At 44.6% G+C, this 13583-nt stretch overlaps 1 protein-coding gene across 3 annotated transcripts in view; it reads left to right on the top strand.

Moving 5' to 3' along the window:
* The window catches only part of ATR (Ataxia telangiectasia-mutated and RAD3-like protein), a 95806-nt gene that overhangs the window by 42441 nt on the left and 39782 nt on the right, over positions 1-13583 (top strand). For all 3 annotated transcript variants that reach the window (XM_086495894.1, XM_086495892.1, XM_086495895.1), the window contains 3 exons: positions 10664-11221; positions 11290-11913; positions 12093-12287. In XM_086495894.1, the coding sequence (XP_086352020.1) occupies positions 10664-11221; positions 11290-11913; positions 12093-12287 (1377 nt within the window). The remainder of the gene's footprint in view (positions 1-10663; positions 11222-11289; positions 11914-12092; positions 12288-13583) is intronic.

Genomic DNA, 13583 nt, shown 5'->3' with positions numbered 1-13583 from the left:
AGAAGATAAGTGTTGTGTGGTCTCTAACTTTACCCCATGCTCTGCATAACTCACTGGCATCTGAACTTGGCCTATCACCCACCATATCTGGCACTAGACCTGCCATGGGTTTAGGCTTCTTGCCTTTCCGGTCCTCTTTATCATCTGAATTAGCTTGTCTTCTTCTTTGCGGACAATCTGTAGCAAAGTGACTAGGTTGCTCGCATATGAAACATTTGTTCTCAGCGATTAGAACTTTCTTTTCCTCGAATGACTTGTGCACAAAAGGCTTCCTTTTCTGTTTCTTAGCGTGCGCTCCAGATGTTTCGGGTGAGTCCTTGTCTTTATTTGTCTTTTCTGACCCCTGGGATGCTTCAACAGTCACTTTCACAACCGGCTTCTGTGCTGAATTTTTCTTTTTCTGACCCCCTTTCACGTTGCTTTGAAACCCACTGTCCTCTCCCTTCAACAAGGCAAGACTAGTATTGGCAACTTCCATAAGTTGAGTGAGGGTAGCCACTCTGTTCTTTGTACAGTAATCTCGAAGCCCTTTAGGCAGTCCACAACAGTACTTCTCAATTTGCTATGTTAGTGGCACAAATTGTAGGAGGTTATTGAGAGCAACGCTTTACAGAACCTCCGATTGTACTCCTGTAGGCTCTTGCAAGTAGCCGCAGTTAGTTTCAAGAAAGTGGCAACTTTCTTGAACTTAGAGGCCTCTGTAAAATTCCCCCTTGCACAAGCTGTATCGAACTGTCGGAGGAAAGTAAGAGCCTTTGCCTTTATCCTCAAAACCCTTGAAAGCTTTAAACTTGATAGTTGCACCACCTTCTTTGTAGGCTGTTGGCTTTTCCACTGTTCCCAAATTGTCGTATGGAATTGCTTGCACACTGTAATATGGGTCATCGACGCCCCTTGGTAATTGACATTTTGTGTCACTGGCGCCATATGTGCTTGCTGGTCGGAAAAACAAGCCATGCCAAAATTGCCCTGTGGCACCCTAAACTGGCCCTGGTTTCACTGAAACCTTTGCTACATGCCAATATTACCATACATGGGGTTTGGCATCATGCCTTACATGCCCCCAAACATTGTTCTTGGCATATATTGCTGGTTTCTAGGTGCATAACCAGCCATGCTCTGAAACACAGATCCACCCCCGAAATACCTAGGATGTACTGTGTGTTGCTAAATTGGCTTTATCTTACAGAAAAATAATTCTGAATGAATTATTGGATTTATAAGTGAGAGGGTTTTCTCGCTTGGAACACCAGGAAAAATAATTCTAAATGAATTATTGGAATTTTAAGTGAGGGTTTTTCTCACTGGAGACATCTGAGTACAGAGTATCTCTAGTGCGTCCTTCAAAGTAATGACAGGAGCACTGTGAAAGGGAGTATCTGTAAGGCCACCAGGAACGGGTACTTTTGATGCGTCACAACAGATGGGTGACAGGGAGCGTCGGTAAGAAGTATCCGACCATCCAGGAACGGACATCTCTGATGTGTCATAGGATTGGTGATATAGAGCATCGTGAAGGGGATTGTACCGTAAGTTCGGTAGGAAAGGACTAGGTGATGGGTATTCCTGATGCGTCACAAGGTGGGTGACGGGTGCATCGGAAAGGAGATATCCATAGTCGAGAGGAAATCCGAGTTGGAAAAGAGGAATATGCGTAAAGACGCAAGCACAAGAATAAAGATGGGTTCTGAGAAGCTTTTCTTAAAAAGCGGAATATTTTAACGAGTTTTCCGGGAAGAGCAGACGCTTTCCCGCGAGGAATCTATGTTTGCATTGCATTCGTGCATGTGGTTGCATCCAGGGACGCCTAGGAAGTGTTGTGAAAGATATTGTTTTTAACTTATAAGGTTTTATTGAGTTTGTGGGCAGGTTCAGACCAATTTTCAAATATGCCGATCGTCCACTTAATAAGTGGGCAGCCACTTAGAAAATAAAGCAACAAAACCAGCCAGCGAATTCTCTCTCCCTATTTCGGGTAGATCAGCGCAAGGAAAAAAAAAAAAAAAACCGGCCGCGATCTATGTGCGAGCAGCTATTCGTGCCGTGGCCAATAAAAGCACCACATGCCCTCATTGAAAAGGAGGTAACCAACGTCAGCAAGAGAAGACTCTGCCGCCAGATAACGCAAGAGATCGTGAGACTACGAAGCACGGAAGTCGCTTTTCCCGCGAAACTGCGACAGGTATCTATTGTGGATTCGCCTTACGAATTATTGTCGCGTGTTTGCGTGTGTGTTTGCAAGTACTTCATCGCGAAGGAGAAGCGAGAAGGCTTTTGCCTACGCTTTGGAATTCCTGGAACGGAATTCAGAAATTGTTTGCGGAGTCTCGACTCCGAGTACAGACGGAAAAAGGATTGAGAGCTCGTCTCTCGGATTTCCCTTACGGGAAGGAACGACCATCGAGTCAGAGAGTTAGAACGGAGGGGTTTTCTCCGGTTCTTGTGCTTGTAAAAAAGATTCTCCCTAATAAAGGATTCTCTCTAAGGGGGGGGACCAACCCATCTTCTAGTTCCCAGTACTGTGTCGATCTCCTTACTCTCTCTCTCTATTTATTTCTCTCTATATACTTTGGCTTCAGTATTAGGTGATAAATTCTATTTATCCGAGAATATTTTACATTGTTATGCGCTCCCGTTTGTGACAGTGGTATCAGAGCATGGTCTCCTCTCTTTTTCTGTAAAGAAGGACGACTCTGGGAAGATACGGGAAGAAGCCATGACAAGCCAAGAGAGAAGTAAGCAGGCAGAACCCTAAGCCTTGCAGGAAAAGCTTGCAGAGTTCGGAATTTTTTTTCTCTCTGCAAGAAGTCCACACAAGTCTGGGATTTTCTGAGAAGGCGACAAGAGCATGATGCTCAAGAACCTAGAGAATCCAAGGAGCGGAATTCTCAAGATCGTTCAGAACCCATAAGATATCCATGAACATCAATCCAGAACCATAGCCAAGAAATCCCGTCATCTCGGGAAGGATATGAAGAAGGTCTTTAGACCTCAGAACATTCCGGTCAAGTTTGATACTTTTGATGGAAGAGAATATGCCCCAAAAGCTACCGCTTTCATTTGACAGTATGAAGTTGCCTTTGCAAACGGCAATTTCTGAGAAGCGTCGAAGGTGAGGCATGTGACGAAACACCTCAAGGGGATTGCAAGTACTTGGTGGTATACCAAAGCTCTGCAAGGAACTTACAACAACAATTCAAGGCTGAATTTTCTGCCAAATTTTTTTCCTCTACGCTTTGAGGAAGGCATCCAAGAGGATTGGGATCGGTTTGCCCAATAGGAACACGAGCGAGTCAAAGAAAGTAGTGGAAAACACTGCCGTTGGTAATAACTTGGAAGAGGAAAAGATTGGAAAGAAGTGCCGCCGTGCACAAGGAATCTTCGGATTGGAACCGTCCGCCTACGTTGAGCGACGGCCCAGAACAAGAACCTTCTTTAAGGTGATTGTAAACTTTGTTTGTGAAAGAAAGACATCAAGCTTAATGCTCTATGCCTTGGGCATTCCCTATGTGGGAGGACACAAGAGGTTTAATACCCTCTGGACTAACAGCGGAGGATTATGCGCAAGGACAGATACCTAGATTGATTTCTAGGAAGATTATTCTTCTCGAATTTGAGAAGACGAATTTGATAAGGAAACTTTGCATCAGAACAATTGGCCTACCCAAAGCAAAGGCTTCGTAATAAGAACTTACTTTGATAAGATGGCACACTTTGTCTGCCACCATAGGAAGATTCACATGAGCTTAATGCTCTTGACATGCCCTATGCGGGAGGACAGAAGAGGTTTAATATCCTCAGGATTACTAGCGCAAGGTTATGCGCGAGGACATAGACCTAAATTTATTTTTAGAAGGATGATTCTTCTCGGGATTGAGAAGGTGGAATTGAGTTAACAGATTCTCGGAAAGACGTGAATGACGAGTTCTTACATGGCTCGTAAGTTTAATGAATGGTGAAGGATATCCTCGAGGTACTAGAGGAAGGACATGAACCGGTAAGGTAAGTGTTGAATTATTGAATTTTTGTTTAATTTAATTTCTAAGTTCTCTTTTGAGAAAGGACTAGCTCAACTCACCATTGAGCAAGATTTAAAATTTTCCGGTTTCTCCTCGGCAGTTCAGTTGGAACTCTACAGTTGAGGACAACTGTTTATAAGTGAGAGGGATGTTGCTAAATTGGCTTTATCTTACAGAAAAATAATTCTGAATGAATTATTGGATTTATAAGTGAGAGGGTTTTCTCGCTTGGAACACCAGGAAAAATAATTCTAAATGAATTATTGGAATTTTAAGTGAGGGTTTTTCTCACTGGAGACATCCGAGTACAGAGTATCTCTAGTGCGTCATTCAAAGTAATGACAAGAGCACTGTGAAAGGGAGTATCTGTAAGGCCACCAAGAACGGGTACTTCTGATGCGTCACAACGGATGGGTGACAGGGAGCATTGGTAAGAAGTATTCGACTAGGACATCTCTGATGCGTCATAGGATGGGTGACATAGAGCATCGTGAAGGGGACTGTACCGTAAGTTCGGTAGGAAAGGACTAGGTGATGGGTATTCCTGATGTGTCACAAGGTGGGTGACGGGTGCATCGGAAAGGGGATATCCATAGTTGAGAGGAAATCCGAACTGGAAAAGAGGAATACGCGTAAAGACGCAAGCACAAGAATAAAGATGGGTTCTGAGAAGCTTTTCTTAAAAAGTGGAATATTTTAACGAGTTTTCCGAGAAGAGCAGACGCTTTCCCGTGAGGACTCTATGTTTGCATTTCATTCGTGCATGTGGTTGCATCGAGGGACACCTGGGAAGTGTTGTGAAAGACATTGTTTTTAACTTATAAGGTTTTATTGAGTTTGTGGGCAGGTTCAGACCAATTTTCAAATATGCCGGCCGCCCACTTAATAAGTGGGCAGCCACTTAGAAAATAAAGCAACAAAACTAGCCAGCGAATTCTCTCTCCCTATTTCGGGTAGATCAGGGCATGGAAAAAAAAAAAAAAAACCGGCCGCGATCTATATGCGAGCAGCTATTCGTGCCGTGGCCAAGGAGCTATAAAAGAACCACATGCCCTCACTGAAAAGGAGGTTACCAACGTCAGCAAGAGAAGACTCTGCCGCCAGATAACGCAAGAGATCGCGAGACTACGAAGCACGGAAGTCGCTTTTCCCGCGAAAGAGCGACAGGTATCTACCCTTACAACGATCCCATCGCTTCCCTGAAGCTCCTGGGGGTATTAGGGATCAATTAGGGTCAAAACCCTAAACCTGCAAAAATACACAGCAGGCTGTATTTTACTGATTTGGGCTCCATTTCACGTGCGGGTCGCATCCTTAGCAAGCCCTTGTACTCCCACACTTATAGGGCTACTTGACCATTGAATCGGACGAGATTTCTCGCGTGAAATCTCTCCGAATTCACCTATACCTGCGGGAGATTAGCAATTAGCCAATCCAGTACCTAGACAAGATGCTCTTGCCTTGGCATACACGCATGAACCCACACAACTGTACATATAGATGGAAAGCCCTTGAGCTGGGCGTTATGATTCTGTATGCAAAGGAGGGGAGAGGTGCGCGAGAGAGGAATCATCGCGCTACATAAAACAAGGGAGAAGGCAAGCTTTCCATTAAAGCTGTGATCACCTGCACCCACTACTCACACACACAGTGGTTCACTTATGATCAAAATCAGCCCCTTCTCTCAATTTGGGTGCCCCCTCTTGTTGATGATTTTGGCAAATGCATCTGGAGCTGCCAAGTGTCCACTTAGCCTCTTTTGAGTTAATTCCTAGTACCCACTCACTTATTAAATGTAGCGAGGGGCCTAAATGAATTTGAATTAAGCCTAGACACCCTCTTACCGCTCGGATTCCAATGCCGATTGGCCCGACCATCTCGTGGCGACCTGCCCTTCCCGATTGTGGGTGAAACTCTCGGCCGTCGGCCGTTTCACATTGGCCACACAATGTCCAACCATTTGTGGCTTCAAAAAGAGGGTCCTAAAAATTAAAGAAATATCAAGGGAAAGAAACCAACAACTAAGGTTAGTGGTTGCCAGAGGCTCGTGACATGTAATCTCGGGTCATCAGTAGAGGTAGAATGGATACTTTATGTGAAGGTGATGAGAGTGAAGGTAGAGAAGAAGTCCCTACACCAAGAGGACCGTTTTTGGCACCTCCTCCATCCCCATCCTCGCCACGGATTGCACCCAACTCCATGGAGGCTTTGATGAAGTCAATGATGGAGATGATGCTAGAACGGGAGGCTTAGCGAGTCGCAATTGAAAGGGAAAGGATGGAGATGATGCTATAGCAAGAGGCTCAACGAGCTGCAATTGAAAGGGAAAGAGAGGCTTAGCGGGCTGCAGTTGAAAGGGAAAGAATGGCTCTAGAGAGGGAACACAAAGCTCTATGTGTAGTTGCCGAAGAAAAGAGGGTAGGTACAGAGCTAGAGCGTGAGCCGAAACGCAAAGCTTAATGCATAGCGACTGAAGAAAAGAGGGTAGCTATGGAGTTAGAGCGTGAGGACATAAGAGACCAACGCACACAAGAGTTGGTCTTTCAAGTTCTCTCTTGGAAGGGCGATCCACCCAAGGAGGCTGGCAAGTCATCACGCAGACTAGGTAGACGACAACTCCAATAATCAAGTCATTGAGAAGTTGACTTTCAGTAAGTATGATGGTAAGATGGATGCATGTGTATTTATTCTTGGTTGCATGAATGCAATGAACATGGTAAGAATCACAATAACTCTTCTTTTGAATCTTCCACTACACCTAAAGCACATAACTCTTTGCCTAATAGTGATAATAAAGGAAATGTTGAAATTCAAGAAACCCCTAAGTTGACACCTGATGAAAATTTTGCTCGAGGAATTGTATGAGGTTGGTTATCTTGAAGAAAGAACCGAGTACGGAAAAGAAGGAAGATGTTTCAAGTGTCACACTAAAGGTCACGTAAAAAAAGATTGTCCTAAGGAATCACCTAAGAAAGAACCCAGAAAACCCACATCATCTGGTAGTGTCCTAATTGAGCCAAGTAGTTTGCCCCAAGTCATCGAGATGAGTCTCTCATTAAGTGTTATGGTCAAGTGAATGGTTAACGTGATGTGATCTTGTTTGATTCCAACAATATGCATGATGTAATTAGTGATTCTCTTGTGAAGAGCACACGTTTAGAGCCTATTCGAGTAGATCCCATTGCGGTTTTTGGATTTGCTCCTAGCATGTACTCAATTATGCATGAATGTCTTCATGTCCAATTTGTGTGAGTCACGCATGTTTCTGTTGCAAGCTTGTTGTTTCTCCTCTCTCTGGTTGCGATATGATTTTTGGCATTAAGTAGTTCTGTGAAATTGATCCATAAGTTAATTGGAAAGAAAACACACTCACTATCACTCTCAAGGGTGCTTCTCTGGTGGTGCCCAGTAGCATCTCCCAATACAGAGGTAAACAATTGAAATAAGAACCTTTGAGTGCATGACAAGGAATCTCTCTATGTTAGTCATTCTTTCAAGCATGAGAATTATTTTTTCTATGATAGAAATTTTAGTGTCAGTCCTAGTCTGTTGAGCAATTTAGTGGTTTGATTGATTATGTTCTTAGTAAAGCTAACCCAGTTGCAGATGCGTTTAGTTGCTAAGGACAAATCTTGGCTCTCGAGTTGAGGTCCATAGTACCCATTCAAGAAGTATCTCAGTATGTAGATTTTGAGTTCCTCATTCGTGATAGTCTCTTGTATTTTTGTCACCGTCTTTGTGTGTTATGTTCTCATAGGAAAGCCATATTGCACGATGCGCATGATTCATTCATGGGTGAGCACAGAAGCATGAACTACACTTTAGGTAGAAAGATTGCATTCAAGGAATACACAGTGTTTTGGTCATTTCAATAAGTTTTGCATGCTCATTATTTGGCAGGACACAGTCATAGCACAAGCATTAGCACGATTGTCCATCAAGCATTGGTATTCCTTTTGTGGTTTTCTAGGGTCGATTGGTTCAGGTAGAGAAATTAAGTTTAGATCATGTATTTGGTAAGCACTCTTTGAAAAGTTTGGCACTTCGTGACATTTTTGATGTGCATTTTATCCATAGTCTTTTAGGATGCATAGCCCATTCCCAATCATTAAAAAGACAAAAGATGTGTCTATGAAATTATGGTTGCCTAATTCATGTGGTCAATGCACACCATTTTCCATGTTTTTTAGTGGACGTTGTTTTAGGGAGATTCCCCTCAAGCAAATTCTCGAAGAGAACAAACCCAAGATTGTAGATGAAGTTGAAGACATGGATCGAAGCGGATTTTCTTGCATTGCTTTAGGTGCAGCTCAAAGAAGCAAGCAGTGCAATCCTTTTTGAAGTTCAAGTATCGCAGCATGCTGCAGAGTGGGTTGGCTAAGATTTCTTCATAGATTCCCCGAAGTTGTTGCCGGACTACAAGGAAGCGATGCAGCTTAGTACCAATACCTCACCTTGAAAAGGGGGGTGGGGGCCCGGGGGGGGGGGTGTGTGTCACGTGCATATCTAACCCTATGTGCATGTGGACAAGCTAACTCCTACTTCGAGGGTTTAGGACAACGTAGGAAGTGTTCTGGCACCTTTGTGAGCTTGCACGCAGGACGTGTATGTCCAGGCACTTGTAGTTGCATACCCTCATATTGCACATGAGCACCGCCAGTGTCTGCTAGGTAGACACCGGAGAGTGCTTCCATTACAACTATAATATCCAGTACCGTATCCTTATTAATAATGGCTAATTTATTAACAAGTGAGATTTTAGTCATAATAATAGCCAGTCTTGGGGTATGATCTTAGAGCCTTACTTGACCTAGCATAAAAGACCTATATAAGTGAACCTAGGGGTACACCCATTGAGTATCAGCAATCAGTCTCAGTACTTGATGACAACATTTGAGATACTTCGCCATTTGGCGTTTTCTATCAGCCTCTTCAGCCATCATCACCATCATCATTAGCAGATTCAGGCTCGCTGCTGCTGTGTATTCCCCGCTGCGCCTTCGCACCCCCCCTCCTCCCCCCCCCTCCCCCCCCCCCCAGCGCTGCCTTGTACTCCCGCTGGCTGCCTCCCCCCTCCCGCCTGTCCTCAGCCCCTGCTGCCCCCCTCGCGCTGCCCCTGTCCCAGCCCGCCCTCAGCCCCAGCTGCCGCCGTCCGCTGCCCTATCCCCTGCGCTTGTTTTGCTGCCTGCCCGCTTGCCCAAGCCCGCTATTCCCCCCCCCCCCCCCCCCCCCCCCCCCCCCCCCCCCAGCATTTCCTGGCTCTTGCTGGTACTCTCCTAAATCCGCTAGTCTCAATCTCTAGCTGATGCGATGATGTGCGCAGTTGACCAATAGAAACATCGTATCAAATAGGATAAATGAGTGTCCATATAGACCGGTCTGATCACATATCCATCCTCTTTTAGTTGGAGGAGATGCTTTCTATAGAAAGCCATCTTCGTGCCCAACTCTTGTACTGGCTGTATCCATGTGCTTCTGGTATCTAGTTGAATCAAATCCTGACGTATAAGTCTAGTGGTCTCTGTACGTGTGGCAAGGAGTACTCGAATGGAGGTAAAGGTCAAACTTTTGACTATGGTGATGTGGAAAGTATGTGACTGAAACCATGATGTCATCTGCCCATACCAACATGATGTGTCCCCTTGTAGCGCTAGCTGTTGGGATGACTCAAGTGCTAGCCGAGCATATCTGTCTCTGGGAAGGTCCCATAAATTATGCATGAAGGAACTGATTTAGTAAGGGCCTCAACTACGAGAGGAGGGGTAGCTAGCTCAGCCCGAATAATCTCATGTGGCACTGAGGCCTTAGCCTGAATCATCCGAGAGATCATAGAGACTAGAGGCCTCCATCAGTGCTACCAGATCTGCCCTGGTGGTCCACTGAGGGCCTCCAAATCTCAACCCCATAGAGCATAGCTGAAGCCACTAGGGTGTCAAAAAGCCACAGCTTTGTTCGAGGTTCCTGAAACTGAACTTGCGAACAATTCTTCTCCAAACCTCCCAAGGCTGCATAAGCTCTCGTCAATCTAGTCTCTGCTGCTCTCCTCAATGAAAATGCCGGTCCACTGAAGGCTACCCCAAGATAGGTGTATGCATCTGTGTACTCCACCGTCTCCTGGCCATATATTAAAAGAGAGAGAGAGGAGGAGGAGAGAAGAGAGAAAAGGTATCTTGAAGAAATTGGTAATTGTTTACATCTAAAACATGCTCGAGTAAATGTGCCCAAACTAATTCATACTTACTTCTGCCAATGCTTATTTGCTGCATAGCATTACAGGTCATGCCTAGGTTTCACTGGTTCACCAGTGTTCTACGGTGCCTTTCTCCCAAGGTTGAAAAGGGCATATCACTTCACCCAAAAGAGCTGCAAGCGTGGGCAGATGCTCTTGAAAATTAAAATGTTGAAATGTTAACAGGATGATTGTGTGGGTGATTATTTGTTTAAAACTTTTCCGAGACTTCTGAAAAGTCCATGAGGACCTTTGATAGGCAATCCAAATATTGTTAAGCTTCATGCTTTAGAGCTAAGCACCTTGAAGATGCAGTAAAATTCTGCAGCATATAAGCCTTCATATCTGCCAATCCAATGTTATGAAACAAGCCCTATGTACTATGCGTATGTTTACTTTGGCCGATTGTTGACAGGTGATGAGCATCATGCGGGGCTGCTTAAAAGATCTTCCTACTTATCAGTGGCTGACTGCCCTTTCCCAGTTGGTCTCCAGAATTTGCCATCAAAATGAGGATGTCGTCCACTTGGTGAAGCATATTATTGTAGCTGTCCTTCAAGCTTATCCGCAGCAGTCTTTATGGACTATGGCTGCCGTTTCAAAGTCAACTGTAGCAGAGAGGTGCTCGGCTGCTGCAGAGATTCTAAAGCTTGCAAAAAATGGACTACGGCAAGAGATGAACAAAGATCTTTTCTCCCAATTTATTGCACTGATAGACCAATTAATTAGGCTTTGCTTTCATGGAGGAGCATCCAAGGCTCGCACTCTAACCTTGTCAAGCGAATTCAGCTCTCTCAAGCGGATGATGCCTGTAGGAGTTATCATGCCCGTGCAAAGAGCTCTTACTGTCACACTACCGGCAGATGGGCTCACAAATACAAGCTATAATCCATTTCCAGCAGGAGACTTCTCAACAATCTCAGGCATTGCTGAGGAGGTTGAAATATTGGCTTCCTTACAGAGGCCAAAAAAGGTATTTGGTTACTTTTCCAGCTTTACGGAGCATTAATAGAACGTCATGTCGTTCATATCATTTTGTAGGTGATACTCTATGGAAGTGATGGAAGTGAGCACCCATTTTTATGCAAACCTAAGGATGACTTGAGAAAAGATGCACGGATGATGGAGTTTACAACCACGATAAACAGGTTGCTTTCAAAGGATCCGAAAAGTAGAAGGCGAAAGCTTTACATCCGTACATTTGCAGTTATTCCCTTAACTGAGGATTGTGGAATGGTTGAATGGGTACTACACACTAGAGGTTTGAGGCATATTCTTCAAGATATCTATGTGTCCTGCGGAAAATTTGATCGACAGAAGACCAATCCCACTATTAAGCATATATATGATCAGAACCAGGGCAAGAAATCAGAAGTAGAGATATTCAAAACACAAATATTGCCCATGTTTCCACCTATATTTCATAAATGGTTTTTGAGTATGTTTTCTGAACCAGCAAACTGGTTCCAATCGCGAGTTGCGTATGCTCACACGACTGCGGTGTGGTCCATGGTCGGACATATTGTTGGACTCGGGGATCGACATGGGGAAAACATCTTGTTCGACTCTACAACAGGGGATTGTGTACATGTAGATTTCAGTTGCCTATTTGATAAAGGGCTCCAGTTAGAGAAGCCAGAGCTGGTGCCTTTCAGGCTGACACAGGTAAAGTGAAGTCTTCTAAAGCATTAATCAATTAGAGTGTAAAAGTGTGTAGCATAGAGTGCAAGGTAAAGTGCAAAGTGCCTAAAGCAGGGTATGCTGAATGGTTAGTGTGAAAGTGAGAAGGTTTCACTGGCCATTCTTTGACTAAATGCTCTTTTTTTTTTTTTTTGGGACTACAGAACATGGTGGATGGACTTGGAATTACTGGCTATGAGGGGGTCTTTTCACGTGTTTGTGAGATCACGTTGTCCGTACTAAGGGCTAACCGTGAGACACTTATGAGTGTTCTAGAGACATTTATTCATGATCCATTGGTGGAATGGACCAAGTCACACAAGTCCAGTGGAATAGAAGTGAAAAATCCCCATGCACAGGTATTCACTAATTGTTTGGACCTTTTTTTTTTGCAAGCTCGTTCTACATACCTAGCTCTACACCCAGTTTTGGTTAGGTCTCTACAGTTTTGGAAAAAAAAATTCCTTCCAAAACATCTAAAATGAGGGTGAGTCTAGGAAGTGAAAGCCTCAGAAAGTGAAAGTGTGTATGTGTTATCAATTTGGAAAAAAAGACGAATTAGCTGGAATGTGGAAAAGATTCCGTGGTTGGTCCTAAGGATTATTTTGGGTAGGTTGACAGGTGGTCTCTCGCGAAGCTTCTCTCTAGAAGAAGAAGAAGAAGAAGAAGAAGAAGAAGAAGAAGAAGAAGAGTGTTCTAGAGAAAGGCAAACCCAGCTGTCTGTCTCTTTCGCGTGTGCTTCATGATGCGAAGCGTCTCGCGTAGCCGACTTGCTGAGGGCGGCAGACGGGGGTCTTTCTAATCTACTCTCCCACCGTCTCATCTTGAGGATTGTCATCTCCTCTCCTGCTCTCTCTGTCAGCTAGTATGCAAGGGACGCAACCTGCAACCTGGAGAAGAGGCAACTCCTCTGTGTGTCTCTTTCTGCCAAGTAGGCGTCTGCCTTTGTGTGCTTACCGCCTCCATACACTGGTAGAAGGCTGCAGCAACGTGCAACTTGTGTGTTAGGGGCAGGGAAAGGCAACTGTGATGAGAGGCGGCGGAGTAGGAGGTGAGCAGATGCACGAGGCAAGGCACGGGAGCAGCACACTGGTCTCTCTCTCTCTCTCTCTCTCTCTCATCTGTCAGCTGGACACAAGGAGGACATGGATAGAGCCGTTACAAGAGTTGGGCACAAAGATGGCTTTCTATAGAAAGCATCTTCTCCACCTCACGGGGGTTGGGTTTGTAATTCGACCTAGCTATATGGACACGCATCTTTCGCATGGTTTGCGTTGTGCCATTGGCCAGATACGCACGTCCTCACATCAGCTCGAGATTGAGACTGACAGATTCAGAGGGACACCAGCAGATAACAGAATATGCCGCTTATGCCATCTAGAGCCAGAGACAAAAGTACATTACATATGTCATTGCACAGTGTACTATGAGATACGAGGTCGTTTTCACTGTCTGTTCAGAGAAGGTTTTGGGCCTCTATCTAGGGTCATGAGTTATGAGGATCAAAGATGTCTTGGGCTTTATCTACTTGAGTTACACAAGCATAGAGAAACCTTACTGAGGAGAGGTGAAGAGAGACATCCCCAGAGACAGATCACAGATTTCTTTACACTAGATACTGTACACCCAGAAGAACAAACAGAGGAGCAACCAGC

Source organism: Adiantum capillus-veneris, chromosome 22 (assembly GCF_014529385.1).
Source record: "Adiantum capillus-veneris isolate H3 chromosome 22, ASM1452938v2, whole genome shotgun sequence".
NCBI lineage: Eukaryota > Viridiplantae > Streptophyta > Polypodiopsida > Polypodiales > Pteridaceae > Adiantum > Adiantum capillus-veneris.
The sequence above is the reverse complement of the archived record's forward strand: the minus strand, read 5'-3'. Positions and strand labels throughout refer to the sequence as shown.